Below are 20,117 nucleotides of genomic sequence, written 5' to 3'. Positions count from 1 at the left end.
CCTATAGCTGAAACAACTCTTCAGCTTCTTTTTGAATCTCATTTTCCAGATATGGAAATACAGCAGCAGACTCCTCTATATTACACATAATTAATGCTATCACTTGATTCAATTATCCTTTCCCTTGCTCCTTTTTCAAGGTGAGTGAAAATCATAATGGCAGCTAAATAAAACATACTATCTTTCTTAATAGCAAGATATTACAATATCCCTTATATTGTTTAGATTAAGCTAAAGCCCTGCCAGAGCAAAGCTTGGAGAGATGATCTGTCCTTGTTAGCTACCCTAAGTGTGGGGAAAAAAATCACTTTCTCATTAGTGTAGTAGTGTTTAGTCAGAAATACTATTTAGAAACTGAGAGGGAGTAACCACAATTATTGTTTCTCTCTCTTCTTTTCTCTTCAATGTAGGCATTTTGTAGATGCTCATGTTTGCAAGGTTTGGAAGTTTGTGTACTGCAATTATTCAGATACCTTCCAAAAACTTTAGAAAATACATTATTTACAGAGGATACTTAGCTGAAAGTCTTTTGAGAACATTCTTCTGCAATTTGCAATGGAAACAGCATTCTTTGAAAACATTATAGCACATGAATATTACACTGCTATTGGGCTTTTCCAACAGGTACCTTTGGAACCAATACTTTGAGAAAAAGGATTGCAAAAGAACTACACTTGAGAAACTGCATAGCAAAGGAAACACTTAGGGCCATAAAAACACCTTCCAAAACTCCCACAAAAACATTCATTTTCAATTGATTTTCTCTCCTGAGAGCATTACCATACTTGGCAAAGGAAACTATGTTGTCATATATTTTAACAGCACTCACAGCTTCTTGACTGCTGTGGGTTGTGATTCATTTGTTGACCAGGACATTCACTTTTGTCTGCTTGCTACAAGATTTCAAGTGTTACCTACTTCTTCTTTCAATAGAATTGTTTGTCACATGTTTATCCAGCATGTGATCATCACCACCTCTAAGCTTTCTTTTAAAATAATTCAGTGATTTCAGAAAGCTGGTCTCCCTTGTCCTGTCAGCAAAGCCATTCTGTTAAAAAAACCAAAACCTTAATTTCTACTCCTTGTGAGAATACTTTTCTTCAGGATTCATAGCCTTTTACATGCCAGGAAATGGCAAGATCCTTTCCAAGAGGGAAGGGAAACTGCTAGTGCTTGCTTCCCCTCCAAAGGAAGTTAGGTTCTGCCTTACTGAACACAGAGAGCAGTACTTGGTTTTTACTAATAAAGCAAATACAATGTAGGGCAGCAAAAAGTAAAGGCCCTCTCTTTAGAAGTTTATCATATATAATTATATTTAATATTACAGATTGTATCTATTGGATGTCTTACATTAACTTGTGCCTTCTTTTCCCCCTTAGCAAAACTGCTCCTGAAAGTTCCAGTCCTGACTTACCCACCACCTTTGCCAAAGCCTTTCAAAGTTCATCCTAAAGACTAAAGCAAAAGTCTGAGAGTTACCAAGTCATTTTCCTTGATAATACCAAAACCTGCACTTACTGCATTAGCTCACAGACAGAAACCAGCCTGTATTTGTATAGCATTAGTTCACCTATGTATGGATGACAGAGCCCAGAGTAAATTGCTCTTTGAACAGGACATTGCCTTACAGTATCATTTTTGCATTAGCACTACACTCAGCTGTTTCCAAACCAGCCTCTAAGCAAGTCTGGAAAGTAGTAACTAGGCTGTCTTACAGGTTCAGGTAAGAGGAAAATGAGGCAATTCATGTAAGGGTTGGCTAAATAAATATGAAGAAAAGCCACTAACAGCTTTTTAGGTTCACTCAAATGGACTTAATGGATTTCTTACTCTTTAGCTTTGGAACAATAACATAAAGCAATTTCATTTATTTTCCTCCAGTCCATACCCTTAGGGGATCTTGCCCTGAGAAAGATTTTAATTTTGTTCACTAGATTTTCATGCACTGCCATAATAATCTTTGCAATAATGCTTTAAAAGAATTTTTAAAAGCTATTTTAACAATTATTTTGTTCATGTAAAAATTCTATTTTTTTAAACTAATTAAATTTGTGTGCATTTTTTTTTTAAATTTCAATACATTTAGTTTAACAACTGGGTATTGTTCACTTGAATAGAGATCTTAAATCCTAAGCAAATATTGCCATTGGGAAACAAACCACATAGATCAAAATTACAGTTTTAGACTCCTTCACCACCTAATCTTTCTTGAAAGAAAAGGTGCATCAATCATAAAAGATTATTTTGGTGGGATAGACAGAGTTCATCCTTTACCAAAATTAAAAACAGAACTAAAAAGCTTTGGAAGTAAAAGGCCCCAAATCCAATCTCACACTCCCCAAAGCAAAGCCTCAAGAACTTTCCAACCACTGCTAGAACAACAACACGATTTTCCCAAACTCCTGAGGATGTATTCTCCTAATGCACCCATATCTCTGGAAAAAGTAAATTTTTACATGTGGAAGATGGCATTAAGGATAATGAAGGACTTGCTCTGCTCAAGTTACCTCAACAAAAACTTCACTTTTTTTACAGGTGCCTCAGAAAGCTGCACAGTAAAGCTGTTCAAGCTTTTACAATTGTTTGCACTTCCACTGCCTCTTCCTGCACTTTGGCCAGAGAGAGCCTCCACTGCCACTCCTCTCAGGCCTTCAGGGCACCACTGAGGTCTCTCTAGGACAGCTCCATCCTTGGCTGCTGCTCTACAAGAACTGAGCCAAAGTGACCAGAGCACAGTGTGGCACAGCCAGGTGTGGACACTGCCCACTGCAAAGTGCACAACTCAGAAAGGTCTTTGCAGCCCCCTTCAGCTTCGGGTTTTCATCAAGAGTCATTCTGACCTAATTTTTTATAGAACCTCTGTCAGTTAAATTATTCATTTTAGAACAAAACCTCAAACAACCAGAGAATCCTTTTCAAATTCCTAAAATACTAAAGCAAGTAAATCATTGTCAAACTCAGTCTTTATAGAAAATTAGCTGGAAAACAAAGATGAAAACCCTCTCAGAGCTAGTTGTTTGTGGTCTGAAGGCTGAATATTATTCAATTCTGCATGAACATGATTGTTACTGCATGAAACTTAATACCCATATGTTCAACACAATTCATTCTTCCAAGGCAGGCAATTAAGTAATAAACAGTACACTCCCTTAAATCAAAACACACAAGGATGGAACACGAATTCTGCATTATTATTAGCTTCTCGTTTGAGAAAACTTCATTTCAGCAAAGGAAGAACATTAAAGAACACCATGTACTGTAGGTAAGTACTTTGATTTGCTACTCCTGAGCTTTCCTCTGAGAGAAGGGAGAGAATGTTTTCAGGATTCTCAGATGAGATCCCAGCATACACAGACTGGTATGCAATAGATGAATTTCATGGAGCTTGACATGCATTTAACTTGATAGTGTTTTTTCCTGTACTATACTTTAAAAATATTAAGGAAAAAAAAAAAAACAGCTTCAATGCTGTTAAAAAAGCTTGGAAGTTAATTATTTTCTAATCATTCTAGCAAGTCCATCTGGCAGCTTCACAACACTTGAAATCCAAGAGTTTTCCCTTTGCCAGCAAAAGGTGCTCTTATGGCTATTGCTGTGTTTGAAAACCTACTTGGAAATTCCTGTCTCATTAAATCACTGACTAATTTGACATGATGGCAAGTATTTGTAATGAATCAGAGACAAATCATTTCTCTGATTGCTTTATGAAATGTGAACACTCAGAAGTTACCATTAAAAAAACCCCACTCAACTGTTATGTCATTAATATAGATATTTTATGTTTTATGTATCCTGCATCCAGGGAATTACTTTCTCTTTTCTTCCTCATGTGGTTTTAGCCTGGGCAATTACTGTGTCTTCTTCAAGCAAGGGAAATTTATTTCAGAACACTAATTTAGAAGCCAGTGCTGTTGAAAATCTGCAGCCTTCCTTCTTCTGTAAAGAATAAGAACAACATCAGAAGAATGATAAGAAATTGCTACACGTATGTGGATCCTGAGAATCCAATAAGGTCAAAATCAGTAAAGCTTTTGATCACTTTCAAGTCCCATGACAATTCACATTTCCCAGACATACAATCAGATATCTTAATGAACTTGAGCCTATGCCTAAAATATCATCTCAGTGTATACAAGCTGTATGAACTTGAGCCTATGCCTAAAATACCATCTCAGTGTATACAAGGAATTCTCAATGGAAAAATACTAAGGAAACCACAAAGCATGTCTGACCAATACTGAATACACTTAGTGAGGTTTACTGGGTGATTGAATAAGGAGTCAAATATTCAAAACTGGTATAAAAAGCATCTTTACTGAACAACTTATAAAAAGGAAAATGCATGTAATTTGAAGCCATTAAACAAATTACATTACCAATAGTGACAAGAAATCAGTAGAATGTTTGCCAAATATCTTGCTTGTCCACAAAGTATTCAGTGAAAAATATACCAATCAGGTATTACAGAGGCAAGCATTTAATGAAAATCAAGATAAAAATAGCAATTATCTTTCCAACTGCTCTTTTCCCTGCCAATTCCCCAAAATGCATTAAGGACAAGGATTCCATCAATCACTTTTCAGTCTCATTCTCAGGTTCACTGTCTCCACTATCACTGTCTCTTCCAGGGTGCTCTGGCATTTTTCGATGTTCATCCATTTCATCCACATTCAATTCTCCTTCCTTCATCATTTCTTCCACTACTTCACTTTCTTCTGCTGCATCTTCCTGCATGCCCTGAACTTCACCTTCTACTTCAGTCTCTCCAGTTTGTGTCGGTTCTGGTTCTTCAATCATGGCAGGTGGGGGCAGTAAATGCTGGATGATTGAAAAAGGAAGGATTTTAAGTTTTTACACTTTAGCTTGAACTGTTCATCTTATATTTAGAATTTTGCATTAGATAACAAGTTAACAACACTTAAAATTTAGAAGCCGTCATGATTTGTGAGCACTTCATGTCTATATATTAAAAAAAATAGAATGATGACCACAATATAGTCATCTTAGATACATTTTTTTTCGGGAAAAGAGGGTGCTAAAAATCTCAGGACTTCCAATTTAAGGACAGAAAACACATTTCATTACCTCAAACACTCAGACAAGCAATAGGGTTATGGTAAATCCCTACCTGGAGCAATACGCGTATTTCTACCCAAATCTCATCTGTTACCATTTCAAACTCCAAGATATGTTTAACTTGGTTTTTGGTGCCTTCAACAGGCCTGTCTTTAAGAACTCATACCCATAATTTCTCCTGCAGCATCTTATAAAATACTATGGGAATGTTATCTGTACTTACACAATTCAAGTTTCACTAACAGTTAAACAGTGCGTAAATATTTTCACACAATACTTCTGAAAAAGTAATTTCATGTATTCATAGTGTTCTGCTTACCAAAGAAATAGTTTGTAAAACATTACAGGCTGGAATGGTAGCCAAGTAACACAACTGGACAAAAAATACCAGGAATACATTGAGCTGATGAGTATGGATGGATGCTATTCGACTGGAGGCTGAACAGAAACATTCATACTTCTTGCAGCCTGACATTATTCCATGACATGATGGATATCTCTTTAGAGTACTTTGGATCATTTTAATGAAATACAATCTTGAAAAACTTGACCATTTGTTTTGCTCTAAAGGCAACTTTGTATCACATGACAAATGAGGTGTTTAATTACAGTGAAGTTTTACCTTCAATTAGATGACACTAATATTACAAATTTACATAGGCAAATCTACAAATCAATTATGATTACCAGCATAGATATAAAAAGCATTTTCTATAAACCTTGAAGTTATCAGACTCTATATAGTTATCTCCATATCCATCTGTGCACAGGAAAGTGTAGTTCCAAACCAAAGGTCTTACAAAAATACATTCTTGATGTATGAGACAAACTCAGACTTCTGTGACTTACTTAGATGCACGTTGTGCTTTGTGATGACTACTCTAAGGACTAGTGTAAAAGAAAAAGAAAATAATAATGCTGTACTGAATAGAATAAAAGAAATTTACTGCCAGCTTTGCTTTTTTCAGTTGTTCACTTCTCAGCTTCTCCTGCAAGGAGGATGTGATTCATGGTCACAGTAGGAAAACAGCAGTTTTGTAACTAATTTTAGCTAGCAATAGACAAGATTAGGATACCAAAAAAAGTAACAGGTATTAGCAGGAGAACTGTGTCCACGTTTGATTAAGGTGACAAGCAAATGCTTTTTGGTAAAATTTAGGTGCCAGCATCTGCTTTTCAGGACCTGTATACACTTCCCTGTTTTGACAGGGCTATTCATTTACTCCTGAATGTGGCCAATCTACTGCACAATCTAGTAAGCCTTCATCACATAACATTTTGCATGGTTGAAAGATCATTGACTATATTAGACAAACAGTCTTCAAAGCAAGTCTTGTCAGGTGCTTATAGGACTGGGTTTCTAAAAAAAACAGTGTGAGCTTACCTCACTACTACTACTAAAAAAATTACAGTAAGAAGAAATTCTATTAGTGTCCTCTAGCACACAGGTAATTACAGCATTTCTTCAAAACAGTGAGAAAGTACCCTTTCTCTGTTCAGACAGTCTGGAAAAGGATTTTTCTGGGTAACAAAACATTTCAAATTTGGCTGAAGCTTTCTCTTGGAAATAGAAGTAAAATCCAGAAGTCACTGGGTAAGAACTTCAGAGAAAAATAAATTTTCAGAAAGTCTGACATTCGGTTGAAGTTTTGGGTTCTGATCTCTACTGATTACACTGTTCCATATTAGATGAAACATGGAAGTGAAAGGAAAAAAGGAAGAGGATGTGACAGAGACATCCCTGCATTAAAGAACAGGACCTAGATCTCTTGGACTATCTGTTCAAGGACAGTCATGTTCATGTTTTCTTCCCACAGTCAGCTAATACAGAGTAAGCAATGTCCTTTTACATCACTTCTGTCCCCTTTTGAAAATCTTTCAGGAGAGCAAAAACCAATGAGGGAACTTGAGAGTACCATGAGAGAATAAATTATAGGTAACACAATCTATAATATATGAAGAATAACATATAGGTAATATAAAGATGACAGACCCTGGGCACTGTGTGAAAGCTGATGCAGGTAAAGGGTAGCTTTTAAGACCATTCCCTTTTGGTTTAACTACCTCTAGGCTTTACAGCTCCAAGCATGATGAGCAAAGGCAGCTCTCTGCCCAGCACACTATCTAAGCTACCTTAATGCTCCACTCACATATATCAGAGTACAAAGACGTTCTGATGGGTTCTGCATTCTGCTTCAGGGATTAAACAGGGACAATATTAGGTACAGAAGTGTCTACAACTGCTTCCAACCCCATGCAATTTTACTTCATGCTGAAGTAGGGCTGAAAGAAATTGCTCCAAAACAAAAAACACCACAGCTGCAAACCAACCTGGATAATAGGGAGATTCAACAGGGTCAATATGGTTTCAAGACATGATCTGGTCTTTCCCTTACAAAACATTATAACATCATGCAGTGGTGTTATAATCCAACTAACTGAAATCCCACACTTACCTGAAATGTAACACACAAGTTTCCTTCAAATTAGTACTGGACAAGCTAGTTCTTTAGCATTAATGAATAGTATTTTTGGCCCAGACAGAGCATCAATGTACTTGTCATCAATTACTGATAGGTTTGGGGCCTTAAACTGGGGCTTAAACCACTAGAAGATACAGCTTTTGCTACCAAAACATTTTACAAGACCTCAATACTTTCCCTTTCAGTCACAAACACTTCTTAAATTTTAAACATAACAGAAATGGACTCAAATCTCAACAGAAACAAAAGAATTATTTTATTTTAAAAGCATTCCAAAACTTTGAAGTTCCTTACCTGTTGATGGTGGCGTGTACTCTGTATCATGTGCATATACATATTGTACACAAAGTTAGCCATTTGAGGCATGTTCTTAATAACATGTATTTGGTGAGCTGGTCGTTCTCCATTCTAAGGAAGGGGAAAAAAGTTGACATTCAGCAAACAAAGCAAAACAACCACCATTCAAAGGTTATTTAACTATATTAGAAGTCAAAAGCCCTGAGTAACTAAATAATGCATTTCAAAAAAAAGACCAGGGAAAGAGTTGTAACTGGGTTTTGGGTGCATGCAGGCATCCCTTCTCAAAGCTTCAGAAAGCAGAGCAGATATGCTGCTTTGTTTCTTCATTTAGCATCCTGCTGTGTGCCCTGTGCTTAGATCCTCAATACAAACCTTTTCCTGAAGATCTAGTGCACTATTACAAATCAGGTTTTTGTACTTATGAACCTAGCTCAGCAGCAAAACTCTCATGATATTGAAACCAATTTTAAAAGAAAAAAAATTAACTTGTAATCCTGAATTACTTGGTTCCATGTAATTTTACCTCTTTAACTGAGAAATGAGTAGCTTTATGTAGCTTTGCTTGAAAAATAACATAATTTTGTTTCATAGCAAGACAAAAAACATGTAAGAACTAAAAAACTATTTTGATCACAAAAAGAAGAATACTGAATCATTCACACAGGCAGAACTTGGGAAAAAGCAGGCACAACAGCTACTGATACTTAAGTTATACTGATAACTGATTTTTGTGGAAACATCAAAACACCAGCTGGTGTATATAATGACAAAAGAGAACTCTAAGGAGTTATTCATGGATCATAGAATCAGTAAGGTTGGAAAATACCTCTAGTATGAAAAAATTCAATCATCAAGTGGCACTGTTGAGTTCACCACTAAACCATACCTTCAAGTGACACATCCACACCTTTTTTAAAACACTTCCAGGGATAGTGAGTCCATCATTTCCCTGGGCAGCCTGGTCCAATGCCAAGAAACAGATGCACCAGTCTAGCAGAGAAAACAGTTTCTCCTCTTACAGCACACTCAAAAAAAGTGAGCAATCATGAACACCCATTACAGATACCAAAATCCAGTGCAGCTGTTCCTACCTGTCTTGCTGTTGGAAAACATTCTGTGGGAACAATATGGAGGTGAAGTGGTCGAGCTGTGAGTTGGCTGAAAGCTGGAGTTAGCTCAAAACAGTTCTGAAACAGTGATACCCTTGCAAAGATATAAAGTCCAAGTCTGGCTCTTGACATGGCAACGACTAATCGTCGGACATCCCTTCAGAAAATAAAATCAAATGTTATTTTTCAGTGATGACACACCTGCAATAAAAATAACTAGAGGTACACAGGAGTCTTCATTAAAAGAAATAAAATCACCTGCCCAAATACTATCTTGTCTTTAGTTTTTTTCCCCACACATTGTTTCAATAACTAGCAAATCCTAGTACCATTATATAGAAACATAACTATACTGGTTCACTGAACCAATACCACTATGAGAAACCACCCTCTACTATTTTCCTACCTCTCAGAAGTAAAATTGAGAGTAAACATTGAGAAAAAAATCCCAATAGCATTTCTGTATCTGGCACTAAAAGAAGATGCTCTTACATACCTAAGGTGGCCTACAGCTTTGGTACGCACTAGGGAAAGCAGGATATAATCATTCTGTTGGCCTTGAAACCTGTCCACAGTTGTTACCTAGACAAATAAAAAATAAGAAAAAACTCTATAGGTTAATCTCTGCCATTTCAGTTAAAACATGACACCAAATTTTTAACATTGACTTTGGACTGAGATTGCAGTAAACAAGAAGAGAAAATTCTTTAAATGATTTAGTTGGCATCTAACAAAAAGCCTGTTTTTATTCTGGAATATGTTGAGAGGAGCTTTTGTCTGACTGCATATTGTTTCCTTTACTTCTTTTTGTTTAAATTCGGACAGAGAAGCAAGGTGCTAATACCAAAAGATTATGGAAAGCCATCAGCTTTGCAATACAGTTTTAACCTGCAGAATTAGCACCAGACATTTATGACTATATTCTTCATTTGTTTCTTCATATTTGTGATCATAAATTCTATCAATAATTTCCACTCTGGATGGGTCTTTCTAATGATGTGATTTTGGGAAATGATGTTATTATTGAAGAAATACAAATGATAAAAAAAGAGTGTTCTGTCCACATAGCCTGTAGTCTTTCCACCTTCACAGATTTCACTCTGTCAAATTATCAACAGGCAAAAACAAGGGCACTAAACTATGAAATTCCACAGAATGTAGGTTCATAAATATGTGGTTAAACAGGAAATATTTCCACAGATACCTGTATAAGTATAGCTCAAATTAGTCTTATTTGCAATATGACAATTTAAAAACATAAAACCCAGAACTACTGCAATGACTGATATACTTTCAAAGTCACCTTGTTTGGCCTTCCAATCAGAGGATTGTTTCCACATCGCTGATTAATGACATCACGGATCAGGTGTTTCTGTCCATTATATGTTGTCAGGATACTTATCCTGTCTGCAGGATAACCAAGCAGGCACATATACATGAAAACTGCCACAACATACTCTGCCTCACCGAGATTCTAAAGATTAAAGTAAGAGGAAAAAAATGAAGACAATAAAAAGGGTTACTCATCTTGTAAGGTTACAAAGAATAACACCTGTGACATTGTCACGTATTTAGACATATTCTAGTGCTGAGAGAAATGTCCCTAGATCTGATGATTCTTTGCTCACTTCACACAAGCCACTTTGAAAGAATGAAAGAACCCCAAGTAGGTTTAATACCTTCATTCTCATTCTTTTTCAGACAAGTGTTAAAAATATCTCCATCAGTATTATTGTTAGGCACTCACTGAAACTTTACAATATTTACTCAAAAGTTCCAGTCAGCCAAAAAAGCTGCAATGACTCACTCCCCAGTAAACTGAAATTAAGAACAAGTTTCACTAGTATAAATACAGTCATTCCAAGTATTAATTAGGAGACAGACATCTGGATTATGAAATCCAGTTATTTCCACTGCAGGCCATCCTATTCAATTACAAATTACCAGCTGTTATTTTGTATATTGTAACTTTCTCTCTCTGTCATTGCTTTATGAGTCTGTCCCAAGTACCGCTCTTGTGGCTATGGGAAGCTTTGTTCTATTTCCAGACTGAAGTTATTCATAGCCTATTTAAATCCATTTTCTGTCAACAAAAATTATCTTTCAGGTTAAAAAGTTGTTCACAGATGCTGACATTTACTCCTGCTCTATTTATACAAGGAATTTTATCCCCACTTGGCGTATGCTTGAATAGGCTGGACATAGCAGCCTCATTTATTTTTTCTTACTAAGTGGGCTCTGCATTACTTGGAAAATGCAGTTGCCAGGCATATCAAACACCTGTGGGTGTAAAGCTATTTGACAAATTTTAATCCCCTTTAACTCTGGAAAGAAAAGCCCAAAATCACAAAGACAATGATACATGACAACGATTTGTTATCTCATAAAAAACCTTGAATTCCACCAACATACTCTGCTAAATATCATTCAATTATCAGGATCATAAAAAAAAAAAGTAATGGTAGGAAGTATTAGAAGAGTGTACATATCAGAGTACTAATATAATGAGAAGTGTGTTCTGTGTCCTCATGTCAGTGCTCTTAATCTTCTTTAGCCAAAGAGTGGTCTAAAGCAGTGCTCACACTCTCAATTATGAGGCACTCCTTTCAGCTGTTTGTGTTCCACTGGACAACTTTTTACTACTTTCACGTTAGAGTTTCAAAAATAAAATCAAAATGATCTCTCCAAACAATTTTGTCCTCAATCTAGCAATGGGATAAAGTGGATTACGATTAACCACTGCTTTCTTCTCTAGCAGTACACTAATTTGTAGTGAAAAAGTATTGAGAAGAACCCAGGCAAAACCTACAAATATATTTCATACCTTTTTAAAAACATAGATTCACATAAGTCTCAGTAATCTTCAGAGGGAAAAATGAACAGGAATATTATAATCATTAAGTATATTGCTTGCTTTCCATAACATTAAACAAAATATAAGGTGTTAACTCCATGTTTGAATTAAACTCCTTAACTTGCATATCACTCCAGCTCTGATTTTTCCAAAGCCCAGGTTTGCTATTTTAGGCACCAGTTTCTTTCACCAGATTTTAAAACAAGAAAAATAAAAGGACTGAAAATATAAGAATCTCACTACAAGTGCAAAATGTTTTCCTAATTTAAGTGAAATTATGATAGAGACTGTTGATGATGGCTTAATTTCAAAATTTAGTTGAGAGGTTGAAAACTTAGTTGAGAAATTCCAAGATTAAGGCTTTTTGGCAATTTACTTCTTCCTCGATGTCTCTATGCCTCTTATGTATATTACTAGCATTACTGTTTTATTCTTTAATGAAGGGGCATTTTAGCATTCCTATCTATAGAACAAATAACACATTGTGACTCTTCAAACTCAGGTACGAGCAACCAAGCAAAGTTCAATTCATTGTGTTCAGGGGAAGTGCTACTGTTTTTCCACTATCATGTTACAGGTGAATTACAATGGACTTTAATTTGCCTTAGGTTAAAATTACATTTTGTAATGAATTACACGAAGTCTAATCCCTCCCATAACAATGAGAAATCAAAGTAATTCACTGAGCAAAAGCCCCAACACAATGTTTTCATTTTCAACATTCAAAGCTCATTAAAAGGAGGAAAAAATCCTACACATGACTCAATTATCTGAGGACACGAACTGAACATCAGTTTACTGTTTTTGATAGTCTGCCTTCATTGCAGATCTAACAAGCCCTATTGAGGTTAACAAATAACACAAGCAGTACTTCCCTTACCTGATAGAAATAAGGATTGGGTTCAGACTCTCCTACACCGTTGAAGTCTTCTACATTTATAAGCTGGAAGTCATACAGAAAGCCAGCATTGGCTGTTCTGAACTCCGGCAGAAGCTGCACGTGAGGCAGGTTCCCCAGGTTCTTGTAGCGCCAGTTGTAGAGGTTACACAAGCTGTTCAAAACCACACAGGCACAAAGCACAGAGTGAGCTACAGCAGGCTATTCAACTCATCCAAGAGAGTTCACATGCATATGAGATCAGGCCTTCTGTAGGTTTTCAGTGAAAAGAATAATTTTGCTAAGCAGCCTGTATTCATCTATAAACGAACACACTTGAACAATCTATCCAGCAATATTATTTTTAGGTCGTGATTCTGTTTTGTCTCTCTCACTGAAAACTTCAGAGGCCATGTCAATGTGGCACACTCGGGTTTAAGTTTGGTCCTCACAATCAAGCTACATATTTTGTGAAAATTCTAGTAAAAACTTTCATGGGTAACAAAACTCAAGGAATATTAATCCTTCTTTACAAAACAGAAGGAATAAGGAAAAATTATTTTCTGCATTAACCGTGGTAAAGCCTCTTACAGTAAAAAGAAATTGATTTCCTTATTTATTTTGTGTATTTCCTAGTATTAACACAATACATTAATGGAACAAACAAAATCTACCTAATTCTGAATGATTCCTGATATTTCTAGCGACAGTAATACTGACAAAATGCCTCATTCACAAATGCCCAACAATATCCAGACCAGATCAAGAAGCAGATAGCTCATGGGGAAGCTACCTGTGATCACAAGAGGCAAAGCACAGGAAGTAATGTCTTGATCAAGAAATTACTTGCAAAGCTAAGGACTCTTGCTCTCTTATGACTAAGAAACTCACTAATATTTTGTAAAATAGACTTTATTCACCAGCACATTCAGATAAAATCTTCATTTTAAAAATCACATTGAACTGTCATTCATAAGACTAGAAAGTAATATTCTAGATTCCAAACATTTTCTACATGAAAAACTTGAAGTTATCCTTTATATCGTTGACTACACTTTATGCGTAAAATAAAGATTTAGAACTAAACCTAGAGTAGCAAGATTTAATATGGAGTAATTTTCTCTTATTTGGTGTTATTTTTTCTTCTTAACATGACACAAATATGCAATGTACTCAATCAATAAATCTGGTATTTAAATTACCAGAGAGAAATGACAAATACATAGATAAAAAAGAAAAGCTATTACACTACAGAGTCACAGCATCTTTTTTATTATAAAAAAGGCTTTTTGTTCTTATGAGGACATCCTGAATGTGTCCAATCTCTGTATGCATCTCTCCAGAAATATTACAGAAAAACAGCCTTTTACAGTCTTTAAGGGAATTGTCATATATTCAATGTTAAATAAATCAAGATTTTTATTTAACTTTGAATATACTAAACATTAGTTTAGAAAAAAAAATTTCTGCAAAGTTTCAATTGTAAAAAACCCTGAACACTTAAGATGATTAAGTACCTTTAAATATAATTTTCTTTAAAGTATTCATGCAACAGCAGAGTACTACTACATAAAAATAACAATGAAGAAATTAATCTGACTGCATTTCAGAGAAGTAAAATCTGCCTTCCTAGTCTAAGCTGAAATTAAAGGAACTAATTTCCAGTTTTGCAAAATACTGTCCTAACAATAAAAACCAGTTTCCTTAGCTGCGTGTGCTCTTCTCATTTTTAAATTGTTACTTTCTTACAAGCTAGACAAAGGATTTCCTGTCTTACCTTGCTCTAGCTCTTCCTTGTGCATCCAAGTCAACAGTTGGCACTCCAACACGAACAAACCGTGTAAAAAGAGACTGCTCCATGTTGGAGTACTTTTGAAAAGCCATGTTCTTAATGACTGGGGGCAACTGATGGTGGTCACCAATCATAATCCACCGCTTCAAACGACTGAATCCATCCTGGGGGTTCTAGAATCGAACAGTTACTCTATTGCAACTATTGCAATATAATCAAGGCACTCAAAACACATTAAAATGAGTCACATTGTCTGCCTCTAAGCCCTTCAACATTTGTTTTTAAGCTACATTGAAGTTCAGTCTTTTTAAAGACTACTAGCTTCCATCCAATCAGAGAGTAGAATTGAAATAAAGTCTCTTTTCTTATAAAACAAGTACCTTTATCTGCTAAAATTAGTAGAGAAATAGCAGAATAAAGATCATATACTGCTTTAAAGGCCAACCCCCCTGATTACTACACAGTAATAGCAGTTAACCCAGAACTGTCCTCTGAACTTTATTTTTGGATTCTGAGGTAGTGAATATGAAGCATCTGAAAGAGTTTTTAGTGTTCAGATGTCTGAGGCAACACTGAACCTGCCTTTCAAGTGTCTCTGTAGTTCATGTTTACTTCTGTAATTCTCAAATAGCCTCTTCCATGACCAGAATGTGCCCCAAACTAATTCCCATCTTGGCTCTTGGACTGAATGCTCTTCACAATTAGCATCCTGGAGACTTCCAGCTGTCAGATCCTCATTACACACTCCTGTGATAATTCCCTTTCCCCATGGGAACACTATTTGAGACAGAGCATAAAGTTCCTTTTCCTGCCACTTGAAGTGGAAGAGCTCTGAAGCTGTTTCTGATCAGATAGCAAGGAAAGAAAACTGAACTCTGGACTGTCCAATTCCTCAAGCCTGAAAACGCCTTAGAAAGAAAGTAAGAGGATGGAAATAATTTTTATTGGCAAGAATAAAAAAAAACCACAAAACCCCAAAACTTACTGTCTCTTTTTTTACCCACTCCCAGAAGTTTCTGCTTTGGAGATGGCAAAGTATTCTATGTAGTTGTTCTCTACATATCAGCCATTTTTATCTTGGACAAAGAGGCCCCCCAGAATTCTGTTTTTAAAAATTTCTCACTGAACTGCAAGTAAAGAAATCAAGTACTGCTACTCTGGAAGGATAGATCCTTAGGTTTTGTTAAAATTAAAACCCACTCAATTTTCAAGGACTATCTGCATGCCTCACATAAATAAACTCATGGTATATCCCCCAGAATATGCCTCTACGGTGAAATGGTCGAGTCTAATTACACAAACTCTTCAGTTTCTGCATTTTTCACATTTTCCCTCACCTGCCAGATGCAGCTGGTTATTCAACACTCATTTAAATATTTGAAAAAAAATGTAAGATGCTCACTTCATTGCATAAAATAATTTCATAATTAAAAATCAAATCAGTCAAATCAATGTGAAAGGTCTTACTAGCAAATATCAGTACTGGATTACTTTCTGCACATGATAGTTTTCATTTCAATATTCAATAGTGTTCAAGAGCACAGAGCCTTATTTATCTTTTTAAGATCTTTCATGTTTCAAGTCTAACCTGCAACAGGAGAGGTATAAAGGTTTCTATCTCCAGAATCTGAGCAGACTCTTCCATTAAGATGTTGTCATACTGAGAAAAAAAAAAAAAAAGCAAAGAGATGTCCATAAACACAGTAACACAAATAAATGTATTTATTGAGCCTACCAAAAGAAAGCATCTATTACTCCTTCAGATTTTGCCAGGTAGGACAGTTGCAGCAAGATTTCACCTTATAGGCAAAATATCAGTATTAGCAAATAGGTGAAGTCCCACTACACCAATGGCAGATCTCTCTGTACCTAGAAGGAACCCATGACTGAATCACATTACATGCTTCCTATATGCCATAACCCCAAGGGAAAAGCTTTCTGCAGTGGAGCAAACCCATTTGGTATCTCTGCAGTGAAGCTGAAGAGGAGCCATTTTGTGATCCAGTACAGCACATGATCAGTGAAAAATAATACTGAAAGAATTACTGGTGGCTGGCTTTTGTCAGAAAAAAAGACTGCACTAAATTAATAGTTATAGTTACCACTGAAGAATGAAAACAGCATTACATCATAGTTCTTTTCCCTCAAATTGTTAATTTTTTAGGCAAACAAAGCTGTAACAGCCATGTTTTTCTACCCAGTTCTGCCTCTATTTCATTAATCCTATCACTTCTGTTTATGATGAAATATGGCAAAACTGACTTTTTAAAAAAAGTAGTATTTACCGGTTTTTGTATATACAGTAACTTAAAAGTGATTTCATCTTTTACTTACAGAAGTTGTATTTTTCTTCAGTAAAACTAAAAAATTGGAACATACAGGTAAAAAAATGCAACTCTAAATAATCTAACTGCCTAGATTTGGGGCAGATAAAAAGACTTGTATGGGGTGGGGAATAGGGGAGAACCAACACCAAAATCAAGTAGTACAGTAACACTAATATAAGCATTACTTTGAAACCTAATTCAACCAGGTCACGTCGTTTCAGAGCAGCATGAGTACAAGTCATGGCAATGATTTTTGCTTCTTTCACCAACAGGTATTTGGATCTATCCAGGCCACTGCGGAGAAGCTCAAATGCTCTGAATTCCTATGGAGGACAAAAGAAAAGTCCTGAAAGTCAGAATATGAAAAAAAATCATTTATAAAATGAATCCACTCAAACTCTGCAGCCACCTTCTTGATATAATTAAACATGAACGTTCTGAGGGAATGTACTATTAACAATCCCATCTGGATAATTAGTTGTGGTTTCCAGGTTTAGTGTATTTTGAAAAACAATCTTGTAAAAACCTATGAAGGAATTCTTCCAAACTGTATGTACATAAAAATTTACAGATAAATATTCAAATAATTCTGAGGAACCCTCTCAAATCCCCCCAAATTTTCTTGTACTATATCTTCTTGTTTCCTACTTTACTGCATTGTAACATGACATCAAATTCAGCAGCAGAAAGACCATTACAGTTAATATAATCAAATGATACATAAATCACCTTTACCCTAACTTTTAATAGCCTCTTAAGCAATTCTGGCAAAACTAGAAGATAATCTGTTACTTTTAGGTTTTCTGATGAAAGGCAATTCACTGTAATACAAAGACCCTGTGAGGATCAGAGGAGCAGTGACAGGTGTACCAATCCTTATAACCTCACCAGTGAAAACAGATGCAGAAGGCTGCTTCCCATGACCCAACTAAAAGAGACCAGACCCTTGCCCCTAGTGTGTAACACACCTATATTACTCAAAGGTGGAAATTCTCACCTTGCAAGGTAATGAAGCTGCCTAGACATGTATATTTCTTCTGGGATGTAGGGAAAATGAGAACTTGGGAATAGTGTAGTTTTTCTACAGGATTAGCCAGATTCACTTGCCTTTAACAGTTACATGTCTTACCTCAAGCTGAGTGAATATTTTCTTAATATGTCTGAAACACCCTTCAGCAATTTCCATATCTTCTTCGTATGATTTCCCTTTGAAAACTGGTTGAGGAGCATTTGCAAAATACTGGTGAAAAGGAAAGCAACTGGAGACATCTGCAACATCTGGCGATTTTCCACCTTTAACTTTCACTTTGCTGATATACTCCTCCCAACGAGACATCACCTAGGACAAAGCAAGGTGGGTTTGTATCATAAGGTTTTTGGCAATATACAGGCTTGCAGCATAGCATTAAAAAAATTATCACAGAAGTAAGGTATGTCTTAGGTAGTATTTGACCTTGTGTCAGAATGACATTTTTGAAGTTGTGGTGGGTTGAGCTTGGCTGGTGGCCAGACTCCCACCCAGTTTCTGTCACTACCCCTCTTAAACAGGGCAGTGGGAGAAATTAGGATAGAAAAGCTTACGGGTTGAGATAAAGGCAGGGAGATTGTTTAGCAAGTAGCATCACAGACAAAACAGGAAAAATTAATTTCATTTATTGCAAATTAAAAACAGATTGAGATGGTGAGCAACAAATACAAAACCATCTTTCTTCTCCACTCCCTCTTTGTTCCCAGGCCTAATTTCTTTGTCAATTTTTTTACCTCCTCCCTACCCTGAGCAGTACAGAAATAATGGCACTGCCATTCAAGTTCACAGCACTACATCTCTGCCACCCCTTCTTACCCACACTTCTTCCCTGCTCCAGCATGGGATTTCCACAGGCTGCCTCTTCCTCCCTGCTCAACACAGGGAACTCCATGGGCTGCAGTGTCGGTATCTGTCTGCCACAGCCCCTCCACTGGCTGCAGGTGGAAAACCTGCTTTGCCATGGCTGTCTCCACAAGCTATGGGGAACCTATGCTCTGATGCCTGGAGCACCTCCTGCCCCCTCATTTCCTTCTGTCCTGGGTGTATGGGGTTGTTTCTCACACGCCCCTCTCTGCCCTCAGCTGCTGCTGGTTTTTAACCTCTTCTCAAAGAGGTTTTCACAGTGGCACCACCAGTTTCACTGTGATTCAGCTTAGGTCAGCAGTGGGTCTGCTGGAGCTGGCTGGGTCCTGCACAGGGCAGCCTCTGGCCTCTCCTCAGAGGTCATTCCTACAGCCACCCGCTACCAAAACCTTGCCACATAAACCCAATACAGAAGTAAACTTCTTTATTATCTCCACTTACACTACTTTGATTTAAATACCAAGTGGGATTCATTTAGGAAGACACTGAACCAGAAGATGACCTCTAGCAGTGTTCCTTGCACTCTTCAATATCCAATGTCCATTTAATGTTAAGGTCCACACTAAAGCTAGCCCAGAGTAACTTCTGTAAAACCATACACAAGTAAGTGCATTCAGCCCTAAGTACCACCCTGTAAACTCCTTATGCAACATTAATTGCAAATGTAGACCACATGGAGGAGAAATGAGGGACATGCAACATACCATTCTGTACACTGTACATTTGATTTCACATTGGCATTTAATGCCATAAAAGCCTCCTATCAGGACCATCAAGTAGCTGCTCTAATGCTTGTCCAAAATATAAAGCAGCCCACAGATTTTCCTATCTGAAGGAGAAGCTTCAGGTTAGAATCTTTGCCAGCATTCATGAAGGGCAGCAATGACTTGGTGAGTCAGCAGGCAGGATTTAAAACAATAACAACACAAGCAAGTCATGCTGCAATTTTAACTTTAGCTGTTACTGTATTGTGAATCACCAAGGAAAATGCTTTTTGCTTTTGCTCTCAACTCTGAAAAATTCATTGCAAGTTTTACAAAGTGTTTTGTAACATATTTAGGTCATACAGTCTCTGCAAAAGTATTTCAGTCCTTACTTGGTATAAGAAAAAGTGGCCAGCTGTTTCACAAGTGTAAGATACATCTCCTGGGACTCCAAGACTCTCTTGTAATCGCCCAACTTCTCGCAGAAGTTCAAGTCTTCGAGCCAGCACATAATTGACTCTTCCATACCTACAAAACAGATTACATACAATTTTTAATAAACTCAAAATAATATCTAAGTATCACAATGAGAGATCACAAAAAACCCCAGCACCCTGCCAAAACACCGTCACAACTATAACCCTGTTCCAAAACCTAAAAATTTGTGACATGCTGACTATTTTTATCAGTTGAGCCCTAACAAT

The 20,117-nt window shown here is 36.6% G+C and overlaps 1 protein-coding gene across 1 annotated transcript in view; it reads right to left on the bottom strand.

Annotated features, from left to right (window-relative positions):
* Positions 1 to 4,295: 4,295 nt before the first annotated feature.
* The window catches only part of AQR (aquarius intron-binding spliceosomal factor), a 45,075-nt gene continuing 29,253 nt past the window's right edge, over positions 4,296 to 20,117 (bottom strand). Inside the window, exons 25-35 of the mRNA XM_050975197.1 lie at positions 19,806 to 19,941; positions 17,948 to 18,157; positions 17,004 to 17,141; positions 16,080 to 16,151; positions 14,477 to 14,664; positions 12,703 to 12,874; positions 10,272 to 10,442; positions 9,465 to 9,550; positions 8,951 to 9,125; positions 7,854 to 7,967; positions 4,296 to 4,818 (exon numbers count right to left, since the gene is read on the bottom strand). Coding sequence (XP_050831154.1) covers positions 4,573 to 4,818; positions 7,854 to 7,967; positions 8,951 to 9,125; positions 9,465 to 9,550; positions 10,272 to 10,442; positions 12,703 to 12,874; positions 14,477 to 14,664; positions 16,080 to 16,151; positions 17,004 to 17,141; positions 17,948 to 18,157; positions 19,806 to 19,941 — 1,708 coding nt within the window. The 3' untranslated portion in view covers positions 4,296 to 4,572. The remainder of the gene's footprint in view (positions 4,819 to 7,853; positions 7,968 to 8,950; positions 9,126 to 9,464; positions 9,551 to 10,271; positions 10,443 to 12,702; positions 12,875 to 14,476; positions 14,665 to 16,079; positions 16,152 to 17,003; positions 17,142 to 17,947; positions 18,158 to 19,805; positions 19,942 to 20,117) is intronic.

Source organism: Serinus canaria, chromosome 5 (assembly GCF_022539315.1).
Source record: "Serinus canaria isolate serCan28SL12 chromosome 5, serCan2020, whole genome shotgun sequence".
NCBI classification, from domain to species: Eukaryota; Metazoa; Chordata; class Aves; order Passeriformes; family Fringillidae; genus Serinus; species Serinus canaria.
Note: the sequence above shows the minus strand (reverse complement) of the source record. Positions and strands in the feature narration are given on the sequence as shown.